Raw genomic sequence first — 21,759 nt, 5'->3', positions numbered from 1 at the left:
AGGGGCAAGGATGATAATGCTTCACGTACTGAGTGAGGACTCCTCAGAACTTCTTCACTGCTGTTGCTTAGCGTTTTTAATTGGTAGACAGTGTACGGGTAAAATCTGTGGTTTTTAAGTAAACTTAATCTAAACCTTATATAAAGGTTATCTTAATGCTTTCTTTTTGTATTGTCCATTAATAGCAACTGAAATGCCTTTTTTTTTAACAGAAAGTATCTCTTCACAAGGTCAGTTTTGGGTTTGGCACTTATACAGTAGAAGCGTTGTTACTAAGACACTTGAGGTCACTTTTTAGTCATAAGGGACCTTGTCTTAAGCTCAGGTGCTCCTGTATTTTAGCACCTGTTTCTAAGAAGGGAAATTAGTGCTCTTGTATTAAATGCCTAAATTACTTTCAGAGCTAATAATTGAGTGTCTCTGTTTCAGTTTTGCTACAATAAGTGTCTAGGTATCTGGGCCTGCATATCCGTCCTTTCTTTCTTCAGGTACAGAGGACAAAACACATAAAAGTTCACTTTTAGCAACATAAAAAATAGGTTGAAATCAGCAAAGCCTCAAAGCTCATGTAAGAGTGTTTTACTTGGGAAGATCACAGTGTGTGTACATGTGTGTGTGCACAGAAATGTATGCACTTGCTTTTTTAGAAAGAGTAGCAAATTGGTGATTTAGTGCGTAGTTCTTGGGGAAAACAAGTAAAATCAACCACTCTGATTATATGACCCTAGTCAGGAGGGTTCTGTAGCAAGGTAGCAACATCAGCCCTATCTTTGTATTTCTGTAATCTTTCATGAGGTTGTTAGTTTCTTTGGATTTTTTTTTTCTCCTCATGACTTAGTGAAAGTCTTACCTTTTTCCCACTGTAATTTTACACTTTGAAATAAGGATTGTTCTCTACGTCTTGAACAAAGAATGTGTCTACTTCTGTCTTTGGCGAGGTACTGTATGTTGGCCTTACTGTACATTTTTTTTGAGAAGCTGTTGAACAAAATTAAGGTGGTTTTTTTTTTTTTACTTTTCTTGTCAAGTTTCTTTTTTTTCCTGACATAATCAGTGTGTGTCTGCCCCAGATCCTGGTAATACTTGTTTCAGAACACTGATTTTATTGCCACAGTCTGATACTATTTCTCAAGTGGCTTTAATCTGACTTTGAAATGTATTGTTCTGGAGCTCAAACAGAAACTCAAGCCTTGTCTCCATTCTGTGGCACTTAGAGCATTCATATTAGAAGGGTTAGTAAAAGGGTACTTTACAGGAATAGAAGATAATTCCTAAGATTTAATTAGTTTTTAAGGGTTGCATTTTAAACTGCATGGTTGCTTTATTATTCCTTGTTACCTGCTTTTGAGACTTATCCATCGTGATACTGCTAAATTGAAAACACTGTTTTTTCTTGCATCTGAGGATGGGAAATTCTTCATTGTGTCTTACTCTTAGTGTGCAATAACATGTATTGTTTGTGACATACAACACTTTATTTTTTTATATAAACAGTTTGTGCCAGTCTATTCATGCGAGTGTCGGTGAAGCACTGGATGCTTATGAAGCAGCTCTGGGGGCAGTGATGCAACAGGAAACTGTTCAGAACATTTGGTTAGAGTAAGTTCGTAAGGGAAGAAAGTCAATTAATCTCAACTATTAAATGAAGGCTACCAGAACCATCTATTTTCTTTTCTTTTTTCTTCCAGTTACCTTGTTTTTATCAATAGCAAAGTTGTTGGATCCAACAACAAAGTTCAAGAATTCAAGCTTTTTACTGATCTAGTGAACAGATGTCTGGTGACAGTCCCCACACGATACCCAATTCCGTTTAGTACTGCTGATTATTGGACCAATTATGAGTTTCATAATAAGGTAAAAATGCATCTGTTTAGTTTAAACTAAACAAAGAGGCTGATGACCTGTTAGCAGGTACCTGTAATCTACTTGTTCAAATACAGCACCAGTAATATATGAACACTGAAAGCTAGGAGTTACTAGGAAAAGAAGCAACAGTCTGAGGGTAGTAGTGTTTTGAGCAGAGGAGTATCTAGCAGCAACCTTTTGAATAAAGGGTGTGTAAGGCAAAGAGAAACTTTATGCCATGTTTTAACACTGTGAATAGAGCTGTTAATGACAAATTATCTTTTCTAGAGAGAAGAGAAAATGTATAAGGGAGGGCGGATATGGCTGAGCACAAGTGGTCTGCAGAGCTATAATACTGACAGATGGAAACAGTATTTATGCTGTCATTTTTTTCTCAGAAAGTACAGTCATTGAGAAACAGAAGGAGTAAAGTTATGAGTAAAAACAAGTTGAGCAATTACCCAAACAGAATAAAGCTTATAGAAATCCTGGATCCCATTTTGCTAACATGCAGTGCATTTCTCTTTGCTCACTCAGTGCAGGCTGGAGGGACTAGTGTGTGGTGCTAGCAACTTGACACTAACTTTTTATTGTACAAATTGATTTCTGTACCCATGAGTGATAAGGTTTGAAGGTGGCAACTCACTTTAATCATAGTGTTCATAGTTTGTAATTCCATTATTCTTGGCAAAGTAAGAGCTATAAAGTGGATTAATGTTTATAATTCAAATTCTACAGGTAATTCTTTTTTATTTGAGCTGCATTCCAAAATCTCAGCATTCCAAAACCTTGGAACGGTTTTGTTCTACCATGCCTACTAATCCTGGACTTGCACTGAGGTATGTAAAAATACTTATAATCGAGACCAACAGACTGTTAACATAACTACTGTTTTTTGTGTAAGACATGCATGATTTGCTTTCTACTATGGAAGTAAAACTCTTCCTCTATTATTGCATGTTGCTTGAGGCATATTGTGCCTTCTGACATCATCTCAATCTTGTATCTGACAAGGTTCTATTCTATCTACAGACAGGTTATAATTATACAGCAATTAGCTCTGCATTGTACATGATGAGTGAAAGTGGTCAAAATTTCAAGTGTGTAGAGAAATGTCAGATATATGTTAAAATCTTGTTGTTACTTGTTGATCTATTACAAGTACAGTTCCAGCATAGAACAAACAAAAATGGATACACCAGTCTATAACAGTGCACCTTAAGCACTTAACTTGATATTTATTTAGCAAAGAGAAACCATAATTTAAAAAAAAATCTTATGGGAAAAAGAACCAGTTAATGTAAGCATTGCACTGATTCTTACTGGAACAGTATTTCAAAATGTGCTCTTCCAGGATTAGAGAGTCCATGTTTTACTGTATTCAGGTGCAGTGAATGCATGAGTATTTGAGTAGTTTTGAAAAGTCCTGAAACACTGTTCATCATCAACAATGACCCCAAAGAACTCAAAGCAAGACTTGAAATGAGCGTGTGTGGTTATGGGCGTGGGGACAGTATACCTGCCTTTGGCACATGAAGTTGAATGACTTAATTTTAAACCAAGTTGCGATTCTGTCTAGATGGAACTTGCAGCTCCCTTAAACAATGTTGATACTGCATGAAATGGGTGAGCAGAACTGACTAAACAGTACTTCTAGCCACATGACTGTAAAACTAATTTGCCTCCTTTCAAATGTGCAGTTACTTTGTGCATGCTAAAAGTGGATTTGTACTCCACTTGTAATCTTTTAATGTGCAAAGATCATATTTTCTCTCTGATTTCATACTTCTTAGTTATTCTCTGAAAGTGTATTTTAACATTTTTTGTTTTGTTTTGTTCTGAGAGCATGATCAGTTAATATTGTATATGGTGGCTTGGGTTTTTTCCTACTTGCAATTCTCAGCTCAGATTAGGTATAATAGATTTTGTGTAGTGTGTTTGTATCTTTGGGCAGCTATTATGGTCCGAGTGATTAGAGCAGTGTTCCTTTCTCATGAATACCTTTTACAGACTGCTTCTGCGATACTGGGAGGAGAGCAATGTTCAAATTCTGAAACTACAAGCCAAGATGTTTACATATAATATCCCAACATGCCTGGCCATCTGGAAAATGTAATGCAACAATCATACATCTGTTTTCATAGATATTGCTTTTGTTTATAAGGTTTACATCACAAAGGTAAATCTGAAATGTCCTTCCAATTGGGCTTGTACTGGAAGCCTCTCTTTCATTAGCTTATTATTTAGAGAGTAATTGTTTGTTACAGCAGACAGAGGTACTGTCACTTCTTAAAAATGAGAAATGAAATTTCCCTCTTGGAGAAATTTATGTGAATGGATATTATGCAGATAAATATGAATTATGTATTTACAAGTTGCCTTTTTAAATTCAAGTATTGACTTCTGTCTCCCCCCCTCTCTACCCCTCCCCTTTATATATCACAATAGCAGTATTCTCCATTATCCAGTGATGCTGAACTGATCTTTTTCTTCAGTGTTTGTTCATAATGGGGAACAACTGAAATGTCTTGCTCATGTAAGGTTGTTTTTAAAAAATGGCTATTTTTATCTTTTCATATAGATTAATCTCATTGGAATTTAGTCAGTTTCTTCTCAAGGAATTAGTAATTCCATTCCACAGCCAGTATTCTGCCACTAATGGCACTTAAAATAATTCAAGAATAAATGTTTGTATATATTTCTTTTCCTCAGAGCCATTGCTGCCGAATGCTTTCTAATGGGACAAAGAGAAGTAAGTCAACACAGTGTACTAAAATGAGTAATTTTGAAATTCTATAAGACTTCTCATATCTTGGCTTTATCCAAAGCAATGGTCATCTTGTAAACCCAAGATTCCTAGGTAGTTGAAATATTCTTGTTTATAAACATCATAACATTTACCTTAAGTGTGAGAAATGTCTTTGACAGTCAAGGTAGAATGGATTGTATAATGAATGAGTACTTGGGCATGCTGTTTCTATTTATCTTTCCTTTACTGGGAGTGCTGTATTCTTCTCCCATTTGATTTTTTTTTTTTTTTTTTTTTTACCTGGAGGAAATTGCTAGAACTTAAAATACAGTAGAGGGAAGAAAGACTTGTTTTGCTGGAAGATGCTGATGACTGTCTTTACAAGTAGATAAGAAAGCTGGAGAGGAACTTCTTACAAGGGCATGTGGTACTAGGACAAGAAGGAATGGCTTCAAACTAACAGGTTTAGATTGGATATTAGGAAAAATTACTGTGAGGGTGGTGAGACGCAAACAGGTTGCCCAAAGAAGATGCAGATACCCCGTGCCTGGAAGTGTTCAAAGCCAGACTGGATGGGCCTTTGAGCAACCAGGTCTAGTGGAAGGTGCCCATGCCAGGGGGTTTGCAACTACATGATGTGTAAGGTCCCTTCCAACCCAAACCATTCTTTGGTTCTGTGAAGTAGTTGGAAGAGTGGGTCTGCCAAACGAGTGTATGTAAAGAGTTTGAGTAGTTCATGACCACCCAAAAGACATCAGTTCTTTTTCTCCAAAAATAACAAGGTTACTTACTGGTACTTAGGGAAGGGAAAAATCACTATATACAAATACAAGAGGTTTTTGGCACAGCAGCTGAATCACATTTCAGTTCAAACAGAATGATCTTCGTGGTATTGCTGCTATCAAAATATTCTTCTGCCTGTGGAAGGATGCTATGTATTTGGGGCTGGGGGGTTATCATGAGGCCCTAGATTTGTGACTCACCGCTTGCTTGTGGTGTCTTTGAGCTAACTTCTTTGCTGTATCTTGTTTTGTGCCATTCTTTTAGTGACTTCTTAGCAACCTTCTTTTTTTGTCTGTGGTCTTTCTTTTGAATCCATGTTAAAACTTAACTGATCCATAAGGGGTAGCATGGCTATTGTTAGACTTGCATATGAAATCTTTTCTTTCCTTTTTTGCTGTCCCCTAGAATGTTTAAAAAGAACATCCCCCAAGCAGAGTTATTTGGTTTGTAAGATCAAATAATTCAAAGTCAGGAGATATCAAAGGCATGGTTGCCTATTCAACCTTAATTCTGTCTCTGTGTTGGTTTGGTGTAATCTGTAATTAGTCACAGATCCCTGCTTCAGTCATTGTATTAGATGGACTACATCTTAAGGCACTGCCTATAGTAAGGCTGGTGACTGAAAAGATTTGTTTGGTTAGAAAAATATATTTCAAATGCATCAAAAAGAGGGCCTTTAAAGAAAATGAACCAATTAAAATGAAGGCATATGTGAAACATTGTAGCTGGATTACACCCAGAAGAAATCACATGGTTTTCTTCTGCAACCACCTCACTAACTATATGGCATGTGCTAAAATCACTTAAGTAGGTACACACAGTGCACTTGGGGTTTTTTTGGGCGGGGTGTCTTAGTTTGGGATGTAGTGAGCACTTAAAACTGTTTACACAAATCAGTGGTTGTTCCAGATAACTAGATTTTCTAGTAAACAAGTAGGATATTGGTTTAAAATTGAATTGTGATTCAGATTCTGGATTTCCTGTTCCTGGAGAACCGGTCACTTATTCTCTTCAGAGGTTATGTAAAGGTTTGTTAAAAGAATATAAAAATGGGTACAAGTATTTAAAATGCCAACAAATACCTCCCCTAGTGACTCTGATTGAAGCTGGTACTTTAGATACCAGTAGTTGGAGACTTGAGTAAGTACTAGCATTAAATGTTTTGGTCCTCTATTTTGAACAATAAAATGGTAAAACCATTTTCTTTGAGAATTGCAAAAACTCAGACTGATTGTTAAAGTACACATAGAGGCTGAATGAAAAAAACCCCATGAAACAGTTATTTTTATTGCAGGATTGGGATGATATGCAATAAACAAGACCTTGAGACTACATATTGAGTGGTGAAAGAGAAATATTCAGTAAGCTGCTTCATTCTCTGAATGTGTTCCATCCTGTGCAATGAATGAGGCAAGAATCTTGTGAAGAAAAATAGAACGTACTCATGTAACTAGTCATGTTCATACAAGGGTCAGAATTAAGGTCAGACATAAACTTGCCTTTGCTTTTAGTAGCAATTTAATGCTTTACTTCAAAAGTATTTTTAAAATTATTGCAAGAGATTTTTGTGCTTCAAATCATTCATTTTGAGTGCATGAAATTGTGCTGACTTGTAATACTTGCCTTTATTTTGCAGGTCCATCATTTATATCAGAGAGCCCTTCAGAAGTTACCTCTGTGTGCAACACTGTGGAAAGATGTAATGTTTTCTCCTTATGATTCAGTTTGAGGTTTCATATAAATTTTCTGCATATCCCATATCCATAGATGTGGTGATGCTCAGGCTCTGGCTAAATCTTATATCTGCTTCCCCCTCTCTTTCAGCAACTCTTGTTTGAAGCATCAGGAGGAGGTAAAACTGATAACCTGAAAAAACTAGTTTCCAAGTGCCAAGAGGTTGGAGTCAGCCTAGATGAGCTTTTAAATTTAAACACTTACAGAACAGAAAACAAGAATTACTGAACACTCAGTATGGTCAGCCATAAGTCCTATAAAATGCCAAAATCAGTTGAATGGTTCTTCAGGCTGATCCATGCCCTAACATCTGTGTAAGGCAGATGAGTATTGCTGAGCATATCAAGTCTCCGGTCTGCTTTCCTTGAACCTGGAAGCAATTAACATGACCACCTTCTGGAAACATGAACTCCCTGTCTGGCCTTGCTTCTGGGCCCTGCCAGATTCTCATAACGTCATCTACGTAAGTATAGTTAATCAAAATGACAGACTTTATTTTTTTATGTTTTCTTTTTATTTACTCTTTTCTTTGTTTTGCTGTTCCTGATTCACTTGACACTCTCGCTGATGCCTGAGAGATCTGTGTTTCGGATTAATTTACTGGGCTGTGTTTACAGTAAAAAGCAAGTAGTCCATTTTGGGTTTTTCCTTTTTTAAACCTTTTTTGAGACTTTTTCATTACAGGATTTAAAACAAAAGCAGCCGCTCTTAAGGAAAGTGTAACTGCCGTGGCCACAAGTATGCTTCTTGCACTTGAAGGCTCTAAGAGGGTTGCTTACTGCCCTTTTCTGCATTGGACTCATGGCAGAGACTATTAAACTTGAAGATTAAAGAAACTATTGCAAATGCCAGTGCATCAGAACCTAAGAGTGGTCAATTATGTGCAATTTTTTGTAAAGAAATTTTAATTTATAATAAAGTTTAACAGTTTAAAGAAAAATAATACTGATCTGTTTTTGTTTTGGTACTACCTTGGGGTATTACAGGTGCTTTCACAGAGATATTCTCAATACAAGCTGACTTCTCGAAAAAAAAATTGGTGTCTTTTTTAATTTTGATCAAAAGGTAGGCAAATGTGGTTGACCTGCCTGTTGTGGATGTGGAATAACTACATCCCTTGGTTTTTTTTTCATCCCCTTGCCTCAGGTACACAGATGTTTGTCCCATAATGACTATACCTTTCAATAATACCACTTCAGTAATGGGAAATGCATTTTATATTATCCTTTTTGCCTTAAATCAAATGAGGCCCACTTTCCAAAACTGCTCCATGTACATCGCAGAGAGATGTTGTCAGCCCACTGAACCAGTGATGGGGCTGTTCACATCAGGTTGGCTTTCCACCTGTTTTTCCATCTGTGCAAAATCATATCAAAAGAGGGTTGTAGTACCAATTGCATAGGTGATTTATGAAGATGCCAGTAAATGAGTGGTCTTCATGTTTGAGGCAAAGTGGTTTGTGACATACAGCTTCCAGCAGCTTTCAAACCCCTTACTTTAGCTGAAGTTAAGCATGCAGACTACAAAACTGGTATCAGAAAAGCTGACTCAAACCTGTTCTTCGTTGTAGTAGGGTAGTATCTTGGGTTTTTTCCACACTTATGTAGTATGACACAGACCACAAAAGTGCAGTACTTAATTTTTTTTTTAATTAAAAACCTGTCAAGTTTGGTAAATGCTGACTTATATTGCACAAATATTTTTTCGTAATTTGTCTTTAAAAATTTGCAGATAAACAGGTATTTTTCTGCAGCAGTGTTTATTTTAGTGGGATACCATTTTACCTATTCCACTATTAGAAATAGAAAAGGTGTCAAGGGTTACAGCACTTTTAATGCTGCCCTGTGTGTTCCTTACCTTAGGCTTGTCTTACACTTAGGGTTGTTAACTTTGTGACCTTTCTTGCCTTGCTGTACAGTGACTTTATAATAAAAGGCCCCATGTTTCTTCCTGAAGAGACCTTAAGCTTTACATTTCTATCAAGGATTAATCATGGATACACTACCTTAATGGCTTCTCACATAGCTGAAGATAAGGCCAGGGGGAACCATAATCCCACAGTGTTCTGGCTTATGCTGGCCTTAATCCATATTGTTTTGATTAAAATACTCATAGTTTATTAGTGTGGCCTTTTGACCCAGTTTTGCTTGATGGTATATGAAAGTGGCTAACCATAATGGGAATTGTTAATGTAGGAGCTGACATGAAGAAATATGAAGAAGCTGTATAATTTTTAGAGCAGCACAAGCATTTTCTTTCACCAGGCAAGAAATAAAATGCGCTGCTGGGTAATGTAGAAGTGCCAGGAAGGATTTAGTGCTTCCACAGGTCTGCACTTACCATGGAATCCTCTCTAGGTTTTGGTATTCTCACAGGTATGAAGAGGGATTTCTGTTTCTGAAACAAAAAAGGGGCTTTCTGTCTATCATTTGGGAAACTTAATTCTTCACCAGGAAGAATGGAATTTACCAAAGGTATTAATCTACATATTAGTCTTTCAAATTAGTGATCTTTCCTAAGGACTTCTATAAGAAATTTCTGATTATGAGCAATAGTGGTAAAGAACTGGGAATAAAGGATAACTCTAGTTAATCAAGCAAACTACTAGCGGCTTAAGAGGAAAAGTAACTTTAGGGGGAAAGCACAGTAATTTTTTTGTAAAACTGTTTTGTGCTCAGAATGGTTATTTTATGAGTAGGGATTTGATTATTTGGTCTTTAGTTTAAATCTTTCTGGAAATAAAGTCTAGGTTTTTAATAGTACTGCACCAAACTATTCCCACTACAGTATTCTTAATTTTCTGGCTTTTGCAAAGACGACACAATATTGAACAAAACATTCAGCTGCATTTATTAAGAAGAAAAATAAATGGAAATTATTGTTTGTTTTAGTTAGTAGATTCAATGAAGACCTACATGAAGATAATCTCTTTTGGTATTAGTCATTTTACTGCCTATCAGATCAGTTTCTGGGATGGCATGCTGTTTATTTTTCACAAAAGTTGCATTTCAACCTAGCTTTTATAGATGTACAAAGTGAGGGTATGTTTTAAGTGCAGAGGGAAGCAACAAGGGGAGGTAAGCAGGAAAGTTTTAAAGAATTGTTTAGGTAAGAAATTTAGATAGAAAGGTTACCACTGCCCTGCTGCCTTCCATAAGTCTTGGTGTTCATCTGCACACAGGGGCCAGCTGGTGCTCTTACATTCTTACAGTTAGATTCGCTATCAGGTGATGTACCTGACAATCTATAAATGAAACAGTTTTCACACTGTGACTTACAAACAGTTCTTTTCTCTGCGTCTAGAGATAACTTATTTTCATTGAATTACATTAATTTCACTTTCATCGTGCTGCTTGTGTTTAAGGCCCTTGGGCTGCCTCTTACCAAATCATAAATAATAGAAGAGCATCAACCTGCTCTTACTGCCTGGGATTGTGTGGCAGAACCCTGTGATGTCCGTTTCTCTCTACTTACATGATTCTTCAATTCATCTGCAAGTTTCTTAAGGGGAAAAGAAAAAGGGAACAAAGGGAAGTGCAGAGTCTTGTGCTGAGGCAGAAACAACGCCAGGTACCTGTACAGCCTGGAAAGAGCTTTGCAGTAAAGGACCCGGGAGTCCTGGTGGACAGCAAGTTGAACATGAATCAGCAATGTTCCCCTGTGGCAAAGGTGGCTGCCACCCTTCTGTACTCAGGAAAAACATACTCAGCAGGTCAAGGAAGGTGATTCTTCTCACTAGCACTGATGAAGCCACACCTGAAGCAATGCATCCTGGAGCACCCCACATATATTGAAAGGCTGGGACTTTTCAGCCTGAAGAAGGCTTGGGAGTAGCGCTTACCAAAGTGTAGAAAAGGATGTAAAGAGGACAGAGCCAAGCTCTTAGTGGTGCCCAGTGGTAGGTCTAGAAACATTAGGCACAAACTGAAATGCGAGAGGTTCTGGCTGAATATCAGGAAGCATTTTTTTTACTGTGAAAGTGACCGAGCACTGGCCCAGGTTGGTCAGAGAGGTGGTGGAGACATTAAAAAGCTGCCTGGGCATAGTCCTGGGCAATTGGCTCTAGATGGCCCTGCTTGAGCATGGCATTGGAGCAGGTGGTTTCCAGAGATCCCTTCACATCATCTGCAGAGGAGCTAAGTGAAAAGGGGCAGTGAAAACTTCCACATCCTGCAGCTTTCCCAAAGAGCCCAATTACAGCTCAAACCCCCAGACATCCATTGGTCTGTGATATTGTCCTGCATGTATACCATGTCCAACTGGATGCTTCCACAGTATCCAAGATTGAGATTGTGTTGATAATGAAAGACGGGTGCTTTTCTCTCTATTCAGGAAGAATCCTGGATTTTACTATAAATGTTCTGTGAGATGGGTTTGTGTCCCCAAGGCTCCAGAATGCTCATCATAGAATCACAGAATCATTAAAGCTGGAAAAGACCTGCAAGATCATCAAGTTCAACCTTTGACCTAATACCACCCTGCCCACTAAACCATATTGTGAAGTGCCAAGTCCAGTCATTTGTTCTGAACACTTCCAGGGATGGTGACTCCACCACTTGCTGGAGAGCCTGATTCTCTTCTTAACCTGGTCAGATCCCAACTAGGCCCCTTCCTCCTCACAGATAATTTGAGTTCACATCCCATTAAATATCATTCAGAATTACAGGGCAATGAAGTTTCTATTTTATGTCAATAAACAAGAAGCCTGATCACCCAAATTTGTCATGGAACAATTCAGCTGAGGGATGAGTCATCTGATCAGCCTTTTAGCATTGTGAGCTGACTTCTTCCATATGAACATGGAAACACAATCTGATTAATAATGTCATTTATTTCCACTAGTAATGTTTCTTAGGATTTCAAATATAAGGTTCCCAAGCAATGGTTGGCTAGTAAAACCAATTGCAAACCCATTTCCCTTTGCAGTTTCATGTTGATGATTCTGGTCACATCTCAGACAGCTTTCTGTGCTTTGGTTTTGTCTTTTCCCCTCCCAATGGCCATTACCTTCCTGAGCTGTTGTGTAACAAACTGGACTCCATCGTCTTGGTTTGAAGGACATTGTGGGTCCACAGAAAATTACAGTCTGTTTTAGTGATGCTGATTTTGGTGAATAGGGAGAATGTGTGATATTTACATTGTTTTAGGAATGCAGAATTCTTAACAAATTGCCTGTAATCAAGCCCATTTATGTTTATGGAGTTTCTCAGTTCTTGAAACTTGGCTTTCAGCTTCTGGCTAATAAAGTATTTTATTTCCTTGGTGCTGGGAGTCTCAAAAGGAAATAATATGAATAATTTTGCCAGATACTGTGTCATATTGGTGCATCTGAAAGATTTCAAAGGTAGTTTCTAAGTGAGTTGAATGTAAGCATCTATGCTTTGTATTTAGTTACAAGATAATAATTTTGTGGGTTATGTGTCCAGTGAAGAGACTGTTCATTGACTATCTCAACCTGCTTTATTTCACATATAAGATACACTAGTTAGATCTCTGTCTTTTAATGGGAGTGTAATTGTAGATGCTCCTAACTAGCTTAGATACAGTACGAAGAAAGATGTAACAGCACTGACTTCAAAAATTTTCAGCATCTTTCAAATCCTTTAGAAATTTGAACTAGGTTACTGATGTAGTTATAGTGAACAGAAATAGATTGAGCTGCACCTTGCCTGGGCAATCTGGACAGAAATCGGCAGGTGTCCTTACACAACCTGCCATTTCACCTGAGACTGGAGAGCATCCTACCATTGGTTTTAGGGAATGGTCAGGAGTGAGGTGAGAGTGGAAAAGGTTTGTTTTCCAGAACAGAGCAGGAGTGTTAGCTTATCTGTAGGATGGCCTAATGTTTGCAAGGAGCCCAAGATAAAAATTTGGCCTAAAAGAGGATATAAACGTTAACTGCTACTTTTTTATTGCATGCAACTATTTATTGTTGTCCTACCTGAGTAGCAGATAATAAAGCAAGAGTATGGCCTGTAACTGAAACTCAGCCTTGTAAAACTGTTGGCAATGAATTATCCATGTGTCTGTTTGCTTTCTGTTAATGGCAGCATAAAATGCAGCCATAAAGTTTGCAGTGCAGCACCTGGGGTACTGGCAGAAGTGACTGTATCATGGCTCAGTAAACTGTTGACAAAGAGTAAATGGGAAGAAGCCTTTCAATGCAGTCAGCAGGGCTTGATCTAGCAGAAAATAGCACAGAAAATATGGTGATGCTGTGATATAAGTGACTTGTCTCTAAGAGTCTGAGCTGGGAAAAAAATGTGTCTTTGAAAAACGGAATGATTTTTATATAATTTCTCACTGGTACCACAGCTTATGATGGCCACAGGTGATTTGTGAGGAACATTTGCTCTTTGAGATGATAATCTTCATTGATTTCTGTATCTTCTTTTTATTTTCATGACAGCTGTCAATCTGGCTCTCTACCTTAGAGGTAAGTCAGTCCTTTTTCTGGTCAGTTTGAGAAAACTGTGTGGCTGAGGAAAGGTGTTTGAGGAACTTGTAAGTATGGGTCTTGAGGGCAGCGGTTTCCTCCTGGATTGGCCAGAGTTGATACAACGTGAGAAGAAAGACAGAAGAACTGCTCCTACAAGCTTCCATAAGGAAGTTTTAGTTATGATTTTATGTAAAGCAGAAATAGCCCATATTTTTTCAGCATCTAACCCCTGTAATCTCATCAGCTCTCTCCTTTCCCTCCTGCGGTTTTCTTTTCCCTCTGTGTTGTGGTTTAACTCCAGTCAGTAATTAAGTACCATGCAGCCACTTGGTAATACTGCTCACTCCCCTGCTGGGATTGGGAGGAGAATGGGAAAGAAGGTAAAACCCATGAGTTAAGAACAGTTAAATAACAAAAAATAGTTCTGTTTTCTTCCCAAAAACTATTTTCTTAAAAACTTCTACTGCTATGTTGCCCCACATGATGGTATTACCGATATATTGTAGGTGTTCCAGAACTTCACCCTGTTCAGTGCAGTCTGGATCAGTCCATGGCAGATGGGAGGGCTGTGTTTCCACTGGGGCAGTCAATTCCAGATGTACTGGACATCCCTCTAAGTGAAAGCAAATTGTGGCCTTCCCAAGGGATTGAGAGAAATGCACTGGCAATCTCTCTTGTGGCAAACCATTTGGAGCCTTTGACTCCAGGTCGTATTGGAGTTCTAGCATGTCCAGTATGGCAGCACTCAGCCAAGGTGTGACTGGATCTGTAGGTGACTGTGCATTGTTTGGGCCAAACTAAATCATATCTAGCACAGCTAATTCCCCTCAGGTACTGGATACCTGTCTCTGTGGTAGCTCACTTCCCTGGGTGACATAAAATATCATTCCTGAAGGGATGCCTTTCCTTCATGCTCCACAGGAGTCACCTCTAGAGGCTGAGGACTTGTAGCCCTTTTCCAACTGCCTTGTCAATGCCTCCTTCTCTAGAAGATGATCCCAGCTGCTTGGTTTCCATACCCTTTAATTCCAGGCTACTAGCCCCTTACCCCAGAGTCAGAGCAGCCAGGTGGTAATGTGCTCACCTGGTCAACAGCTGAAATGTTTTTGCATATCCCACAGCTCACTCCGGGATAGGGATTAAGTGGTTCCCTCTTGTTCTGCCTCTTCTTCCTGTTCTTGTGATGGCCCTGCTTTGCCCTCCTTTACTAAACGAGCTCTTTTGTGTCCATTTCTTCTTGTGCAAAGGGGCCACTGATACCAGCACAGGCTGGTCCTCTGGTTCAGCTGCAGGGCCTTTCACCGGGGTTGGAAGAGCCACAGTGCCTACCACTGTCATCAGATCCAGGGAGATTCTTTTCCCTTTGAGGATACTGAACAGTGTTGAACAGGGCTCAGTAGGCATGGGCCAGGGCCCAACACATTGCAGTGATTTATGTCTATCTGGAATTACCAGGCTGATAACATCCTTTTCCCAAATATTTTACTAGTTTTATACTTCTTCAGGGGGGAAGTTCCAAAACACTGGGGGTGCCTCCTCTGGTAGGCACTTGCCCATACTATCGAACATACCCAGCCACTCAAAGCTGTCCAACCGCGGGGCAGATCTCTGGGTGCAAGAGCTATGGTAACTAGCCTGGAAGAGAAGAGGAAGGGAGGTGTCTCCCCCATGGAGTGGGTCTCTGAGGAGAAAAGGTAAAAGGTTTAGTTATTAATAGTTTCCAATAGATGGCTCACAAAGTACGCAGATGATGCCAATGCTAAGTACAAATACCAGGGTAGTTTCATGAGCAGCAATTCTCTCATATCATAAGCCAGCATTTAAGTACATGATACAACTCCAAAAACAAGTGCAACAGCTCTGAGAGCAAATAAAATCAACATTGTGACTAGTGACTACTAATAATGAATGTTTATAACAAATTTGTTCTAACTCATTCTAATCAGATTTGTCATTATTTAACCCTTCATTGCCCTACAGTGAACACCAAAAAAAAGAGAAGTGTCGCAGTTTAACACCAGCCAGCAACTCGGTACCACAGGTACCACACAGCTGCTCACTCACACCTCCTCCCTCCCTGGTGGGAAGGGGAGGAGAATCAGAAAGAAGGCAAAACCCATGGGTTGATGTAAAAAGAGTTTAATAATTTATAAATACACTAACGATAACAATGATATAATTGTAATGAAAAGGGAGAAAAAAAGAGAGAAATAACCCACTTCCCAAAAAAGCTCCACCCAAACTCCCAAGTGATGTCCAATGCAGTTGCTCACCACCTACTGATTGACACCCAGCCTGTCCCTGAACAGCGATCCCCCCCTCCTGGCCAATTACAGTTTTATTGTTCAGCATGATGCCATACAGGCTAGAATATCCCTTTGGCCAGTTTGGGTCAGCTGTCCTGGCTGACCAGGAGAAGCTGAAAAGTCCTTGACTTTGTATAAGCAATACTTGGCAACAACTAGAACACCAGTGAGTTAGCATTATTCTCACACTAAATCCAAAACACAATACTGTACCAGCTACTAAGAAGAAAATTAACTCTACCTCAGCCAAAACGAGGACTTTGAAACATTCTGCAAACTTCCTTTCTCTTCTAGAAGAGATGTTAAGGCACTTTTCTCTGCTGGGATAGACTGGATAGATTTCAGCAGGAAGGTTAACACCATGATCTGACTGTTCAGAACTCTGTACAGTCAAGAAAAGTCAAACTTTGTCTGCTATCTCTTGTTGGGGCATTCGTTACATGGCCATAGAGAGACAAAGAAGGCTGAAGCATGCTCTCTAAACTGTGCAGTTACAGGTATGATAACCATCATTTCTGGAAAGTGATTGAGAGAGGATCAACTACAAATCTCTCTACACAGAGGACAAACTCAGTTGTTAAAAAAATAATCACAGAAATCTTAAGATAACTGAGGCTATGTCTAAAGATAGCTGTGCAGGGTATGTTAAAGGTTTGATGATGGATGCAGGAAACGGTGCATAGCAAGACCAAGTCCTATGGTAGGTGCATACGACAGTGCTGTGTTGTCACAAGCCAAATGCAGGAGACTTGAACAAAGCCAAAGACTGATTTATGGGCAACAATCTTGTTCAGACTGCAAAGAACTTGTTTTTATAGTGGGGGTCTGTTTGCTCCCGCTGAGAAATGCCCAGGAGGACTGGCACATGGAACTTGTGCACCAGCTCTCAGTGGAATAGTTTTGACTCGTTAACTAGGAAGTCCTGCTTCCACATGCTTTCTGGTTGTAAAGCCCCAGCATAATCTGGTGGATTGTCTGGAGATTAGTGTGGAGAGAGAAAGATACCACATCATATATAATAAGTGGATTTATAATGGCATGATAAGAGAGAGGAAAATGACCAGTGGAATTAATTTGGAAAGCAAAAATCAATGTTTTCTGTCTGAAATCAGTACATGAGTGAGTCAGTGTCTGTAAAGTGCCAGTGAACATAAAGCATGTGCTTTTATCACTTGTTCAGCATAATCCTTCCAGAGTGCTATACTGAGTTGTTTTTGAAGGCCTTGTGCCAGGGCTTTATCAGATCAATCAAGATCAAAGGTTAGGCTTGATTATTATTTTTGTGTGTCTTTCTGCCTTTTTTTCTGCCCAATTCTACTAAGCACTCCAGAGGCTTTAAGTAATGAAAAGCATTTGTTGGAAATGGAGCAATGAAAACTGTTTCAGCCTGGCCTTCTCTCAACCAGCGTGTAAAGGGGTGCAGAACACGGAGGTACAACACCAGGGCCTGAGCTCACTCCGTGTATTGTTGTAAGACCCCAGGTTTTGAGCTACGAGCTCATCGAAGGGGTTTTACTTTAAAAATATACAAGGCACCAAAAATATCTGCCCTCCAGATTCATTAAAAGGGCCTTCAGTTCTTTAAATACCTTGAGAGAGCACACGGGAAAAGACACTATATGTTTTCTCAGGAGGTTAAATAACACACTTTTACTGGCAAACTTTACAAAATAAGGGAACGTGGCAAAAGTCTAAAGGGCATTATTTAACCAGAATAAAGCATTCCACAAGGCAATGACTTAGCACATGCTAGCCCATACCACTTAGCAAAATCCAACAGCTTTAGGTTACTGAAATATGAAGAAAGGAGACTGGGAGAAGAAGTAAAGAGAGAGAGAGAAAAAGAGATAATTAGCTACCACCCCAGGTCGAGTGTAGATCCAGCTACCAGGAGTCCAGGAGATGGCAGGACCACACCCACAGAACAGCCACACAATGCTTGTTTTATCTGCTCCGGCCCCCTGTGGCCACTCCCTCCTCCCCAGGTGGTACTTCGGTGTTCCAGCCAATCTGGGGCTGGATTGGGGCTCCAGGGGGTGGGGTGTGGGCAGTGATCCCGGTGTCCAGTGACTGATGGCTGCGCCAGGGCTGCCCAAAGAGGCTCCAAGGGGCTGACATTTGACCTGTCCCTTCACCCCCTCCACACGCACTTGAGTTGGTCCGAGCCAATAATTAATACAATGATCCAGTGTCTCACAACTGTACACTAATTTTTGATGTAGTGGAAGTCCTAAATTGTAATTTGTGCAAATGGCTGCACAGAGAATCATCTATAGAAACCTGGAGTCAAGAAGCCTTGATCCAGTCACAAAGCACCCACTGGTGAGGCTGGCTACTGCGCCATATCCAACACTGGGTTTTGTGTTTCCTAGGTCACAGCAACTGGACAATGGAGCAGATTGGAAAGTCTCTAAGCAAAGTCAAGAAATCCACCTAGTTGCCCTGGATACTGTGCATCCAAATCTGCTGGACACACTGATAGAATGTTAAGCCTACAGCCTGGACTCTATCCCTCTGAATCATTTGATTTGTGCCAGAAACTCCAAAACATTAGTTGTATTAGGCGGATTGGGCAAGATACAGACTTTATCTCAGGCTAATAGTTCAGTGTGTCAGGCTCCCTGACATGGTTTGGGCTCATGCAACATCTGTCCCAGTTTTATTCGGTGAATTAATGTAGATCAGACACTGTTCCCAAGATGTTTTATGGACAAGATAATTCTATTTTGAGGGAAAGAGGGATTGGAGGGAGTGTAAGTGTGCAGACTTGGATAATGCTTTGAGGGCGGACAATATCCCCAGATAGTTTAGTTCACAGTACAGAAGTAGCCACTGTGTCTAGAGGCATGTAGCAGGTTGTATGCTGGTACTCTAGAACCAGAGGAGCTCATAGAAACAAGCGCACTGACAGAATCCTCCTGGCTTTTTGCTGGACGGAACTGGGATCCTTGAAGTCCTGAGTGCCCAGAGTGTTGGAAGATGTCTTTTCCTGGAGGCAGCTGCTGGCCCGAGTGCTCTTCCAGCTGAAACCCTCCAGTACAGCTCACATCTCTTTTCCTTCAGTTCCCCTGAGCTAGCATGAAATGTCAAACTTCTCAGGACTGTAGTGATTAAAGAACAAGTATATAAACAGTTATGCAGGGTGAAAGAGGGGAAGCTTTCCTAATAAAATGATTATTTTTCCATATGGCTTATAGAAACTGTGGTGGTGATGATGGCAATGAAGATTCCAATTTGACTGAGCAGCCAAATGTATGAAGATTGTGGTACTTTCTAGGACATTTCTGCTTTTGAAGTGTGTATAAGACTCTTGTCATAAATACCTGCTGTAATTTGCCCACCTGCACGCTTGCTGGGCTGCAAATATTTAGGTTGTGCACATGGGTTCTTAAAGTGGGTTGCAGTATTGACCATTTTCTTGGCTTCTCCAACACACTTCCTATGTCCCACCTGCCTTAAGATTCTGGAATCGGGAACTGTAACAGTTAAACAGATTCAGGACGTCCCTCTCCCATCTCCAGCCTTCCAAATGCTCTGGATTTAAAGCCTATCTTTTTAGATAGCTGAAGCATACAGGAACATATTTGTTTTGTAGAATACCAAATGCATAGATATGAATAATAGTAACTGCCAATACACTTAGTTTCTTTGATTTCCTGACCATTCTTTTGTATGGACATGGGAGTCCTCTGTACATGTTTTCCTAGTCACTGTTTCCCCAGATCTTGCTTGTTTGGGGTCTGCTTTCTGTGCCTTTGGCTTTCCTGACATAATTTTCCTCATGTGGCTGATGAGATCCTTTTCTCTTATAATGCTGGAGCCCTTTGATCAGTTTCTCAGTTAATCTTTTCTTCAGTTGTTGCCCTTCTGCATATAAAAGGTTTTGCTGTGAGTGGCAACCATCTTGCTGATCAAGGATGCTGTGTTTCAGATGGAAAACCACTGAAGACTAAGGGCTCCCATTACCAGCCTTGAGTCCATCTCCACTACCACCAAGGTGGGAGAGGCTGCGAGCATACATTCTGCCAGAATTCCCCAAATTTGCACATGGAGTTCCCTCAAAGTGTCCTTCTGAGCCTTTCAGAAGGAGGACTTCTGGATGCATTCATAACTCCATTGCTACAAGGACTCACTGAACCAGAAACTGAAAAGGGAAGTGTTTCTCAGCAGCAGTGAGGCACACTTGGGCACATGATGCCACCAGGTGACTGGCAAAACAAGGCTGACTCTCCCTCTGGCCCTGACAGCTTGTGACCCCAAAGTTGCATCCCTGATGGAAGAGGCAAAAGGCTGAGTATTGCAGGGCAAGACAAAGTAAGAAATCTCAGTTTCCAAAAGGATGTCTGGGAATACTCTCTTAGCGTGTGTCTTCCTCTGTCTGTCATCTGCTGTATGAATTCTGCTTCTGGTCATATTACACCCTCAAATCCCTTGGGATAAGCTTTTCCTGGAGTGTCTTCTCATGTCTCCCTTGCAAATAAAACCAGGGCACATTTCTGCTATCTTATTAAAAGATCTGTGACATAGTTATTGCAAATCTTACTCATATTAAAAAAAATACTATTTTTAAAAAGTGAGGGCTTAGTCTGGGTCCTTCTTCTGAATCTTTTAATGGCTGGTTAATGTCACATTGGCAGCCTGAACTTCTGAGCCCCAAAACGCGAAACTTTAAAATTTTTTCCTTATAATGGAGGTATTTGGGGTAGAAAATCTGAGTGACACGAAAGGAGAAATTTGCCAGGGAGCTCTAAAGGGGAAATAGAGCTGAACAATCTTTTTCTAATTATCATAATAGAGTGCCATTATCAGAAATGCTCTGTGCTCTATTGGGATAGAAAGTTATGTTAAGAGAAAACAAAGATATTCGATCCTTCATAGATCAAAGCACTTTTATGATGCTGCTGTCATTATGAAAGGCTCTTGGTGTAAGAATGGTACTTGGTAGATAATGGCTCTAGTGTTTGTTACTTATTTAAAAAAAAATTAAAATCAGACCTAGTGTATCATTTATGATGAGAAATGCTTCACTCTACCAGAAAGCAACAGTTTTTAGGACTATGCTGTAGTTCACTGTCTCCATTGTGCTAACAGGAATATTTAGTACGGGAATAAACACTTGGTCAAATCCACTGGAGTGAAGGAGATCCTTGCAAAGCTTCTGAATTCTACATTGCAAAGGCCTGTGGGCTTTCTTATACCTTTTTCTCCTTTCTCCTAAAGTCTATTTGTGGTCAGAATAGAGCTCTGAGAGCTTCCAAGCAGCTTTTTTCCTTTTCTGTTTTTGTAGTGGTTAGAGCAGTCAGATGTTGGTCTGTGACCAAAGCTCCAAAGTGCTCTCCTAACACAGATAATAATAAAAATAGAGAGAAATTGATATTGAGAACAGTTCACCTCTGCCTCACAAAATGGATTTCTTACTGCTGTAAAACCCTCTGAGGGGTTGCTTAAAGACCTGGAAAGACCAACATACACCCATAGTGTTGTGTAAAGAATAGTTAAGAGAAGGGGAAAAGGACAGAATGTTATTTGAGGGAAAACCTACTCATTTTTGTAGGTAGAAAAGCAGTATTCAGGGATAGAACAAATTATAAATACTGATATTTTACTTATACCTGTATTTCAGTACAAGCCAGTATTGCCTATTCCTATTTAAGTCGAGTGAATAGAAGAAAAAAGCTATTTGAACTTTGAATAGTTTGTCAGTTTGCCAAACTTAGCAATGAACCCAATAAAACAAAATGATTTATTGTTTTGTTTGTTTCCTACTGACCCTTGTATACAGGTGGGTTTTAAAATGATTTTTCATGGAAATGCTTTGTTTTAGCCTATCTTTATTTGTGGACCATCAGTCAAAGGAAGAGGATAGTGTCATACTGGGGATGCACATTCATGTTCTTATTTAA

At 39.6% G+C, this 21,759-nt stretch overlaps 1 protein-coding gene across 3 annotated transcripts in view; it reads left to right on the top strand.

The window, feature by feature from the left end:
- The window catches only part of ZFC3H1 (zinc finger C3H1-type containing), a 42,628-nt gene extending 34,577 nt beyond the window's left edge, over nt 1-8,051 (top strand). For 2 of the 3 annotated variants that reach the window (XM_027679714.1, XM_027679713.1), the window contains exons 29-35: nt 1,495-1,599; nt 1,689-1,854; nt 2,584-2,684; nt 3,856-3,957; nt 4,558-4,597; nt 7,014-7,076; nt 7,202-8,051. In XM_027679714.1, coding sequence (XP_027535515.1) covers nt 1,495-1,599; nt 1,689-1,854; nt 2,584-2,684; nt 3,856-3,957; nt 4,558-4,597; nt 7,014-7,076; nt 7,202-7,339 — 715 coding nt within the window. In that variant the 3' untranslated portion in view covers nt 7,340-8,051. Of the gene's footprint in view, nt 1-1,494; nt 1,600-1,688; nt 1,855-2,583; nt 2,685-3,855; nt 3,958-4,557; nt 4,598-7,013; nt 7,108-7,201 lie in introns of all 3 variants that reach the window. The other variant, XM_027679715.1, reaches the window with a different exon arrangement.
- The last annotated feature ends 13,708 nt before the right edge of the window (nt 8,052-21,759 follow it).

This window comes from Neopelma chrysocephalum, unplaced genomic scaffold (genome assembly GCF_003984885.1).
Source record: "Neopelma chrysocephalum unplaced genomic scaffold, ASM398488v2 Primary Assembly neopelma1_59, whole genome shotgun sequence".
NCBI lineage: Eukaryota > Metazoa > Chordata > Aves > Passeriformes > Pipridae > Neopelma > Neopelma chrysocephalum.
This window is presented reverse-complemented; position numbering and strand designations above follow the sequence as displayed.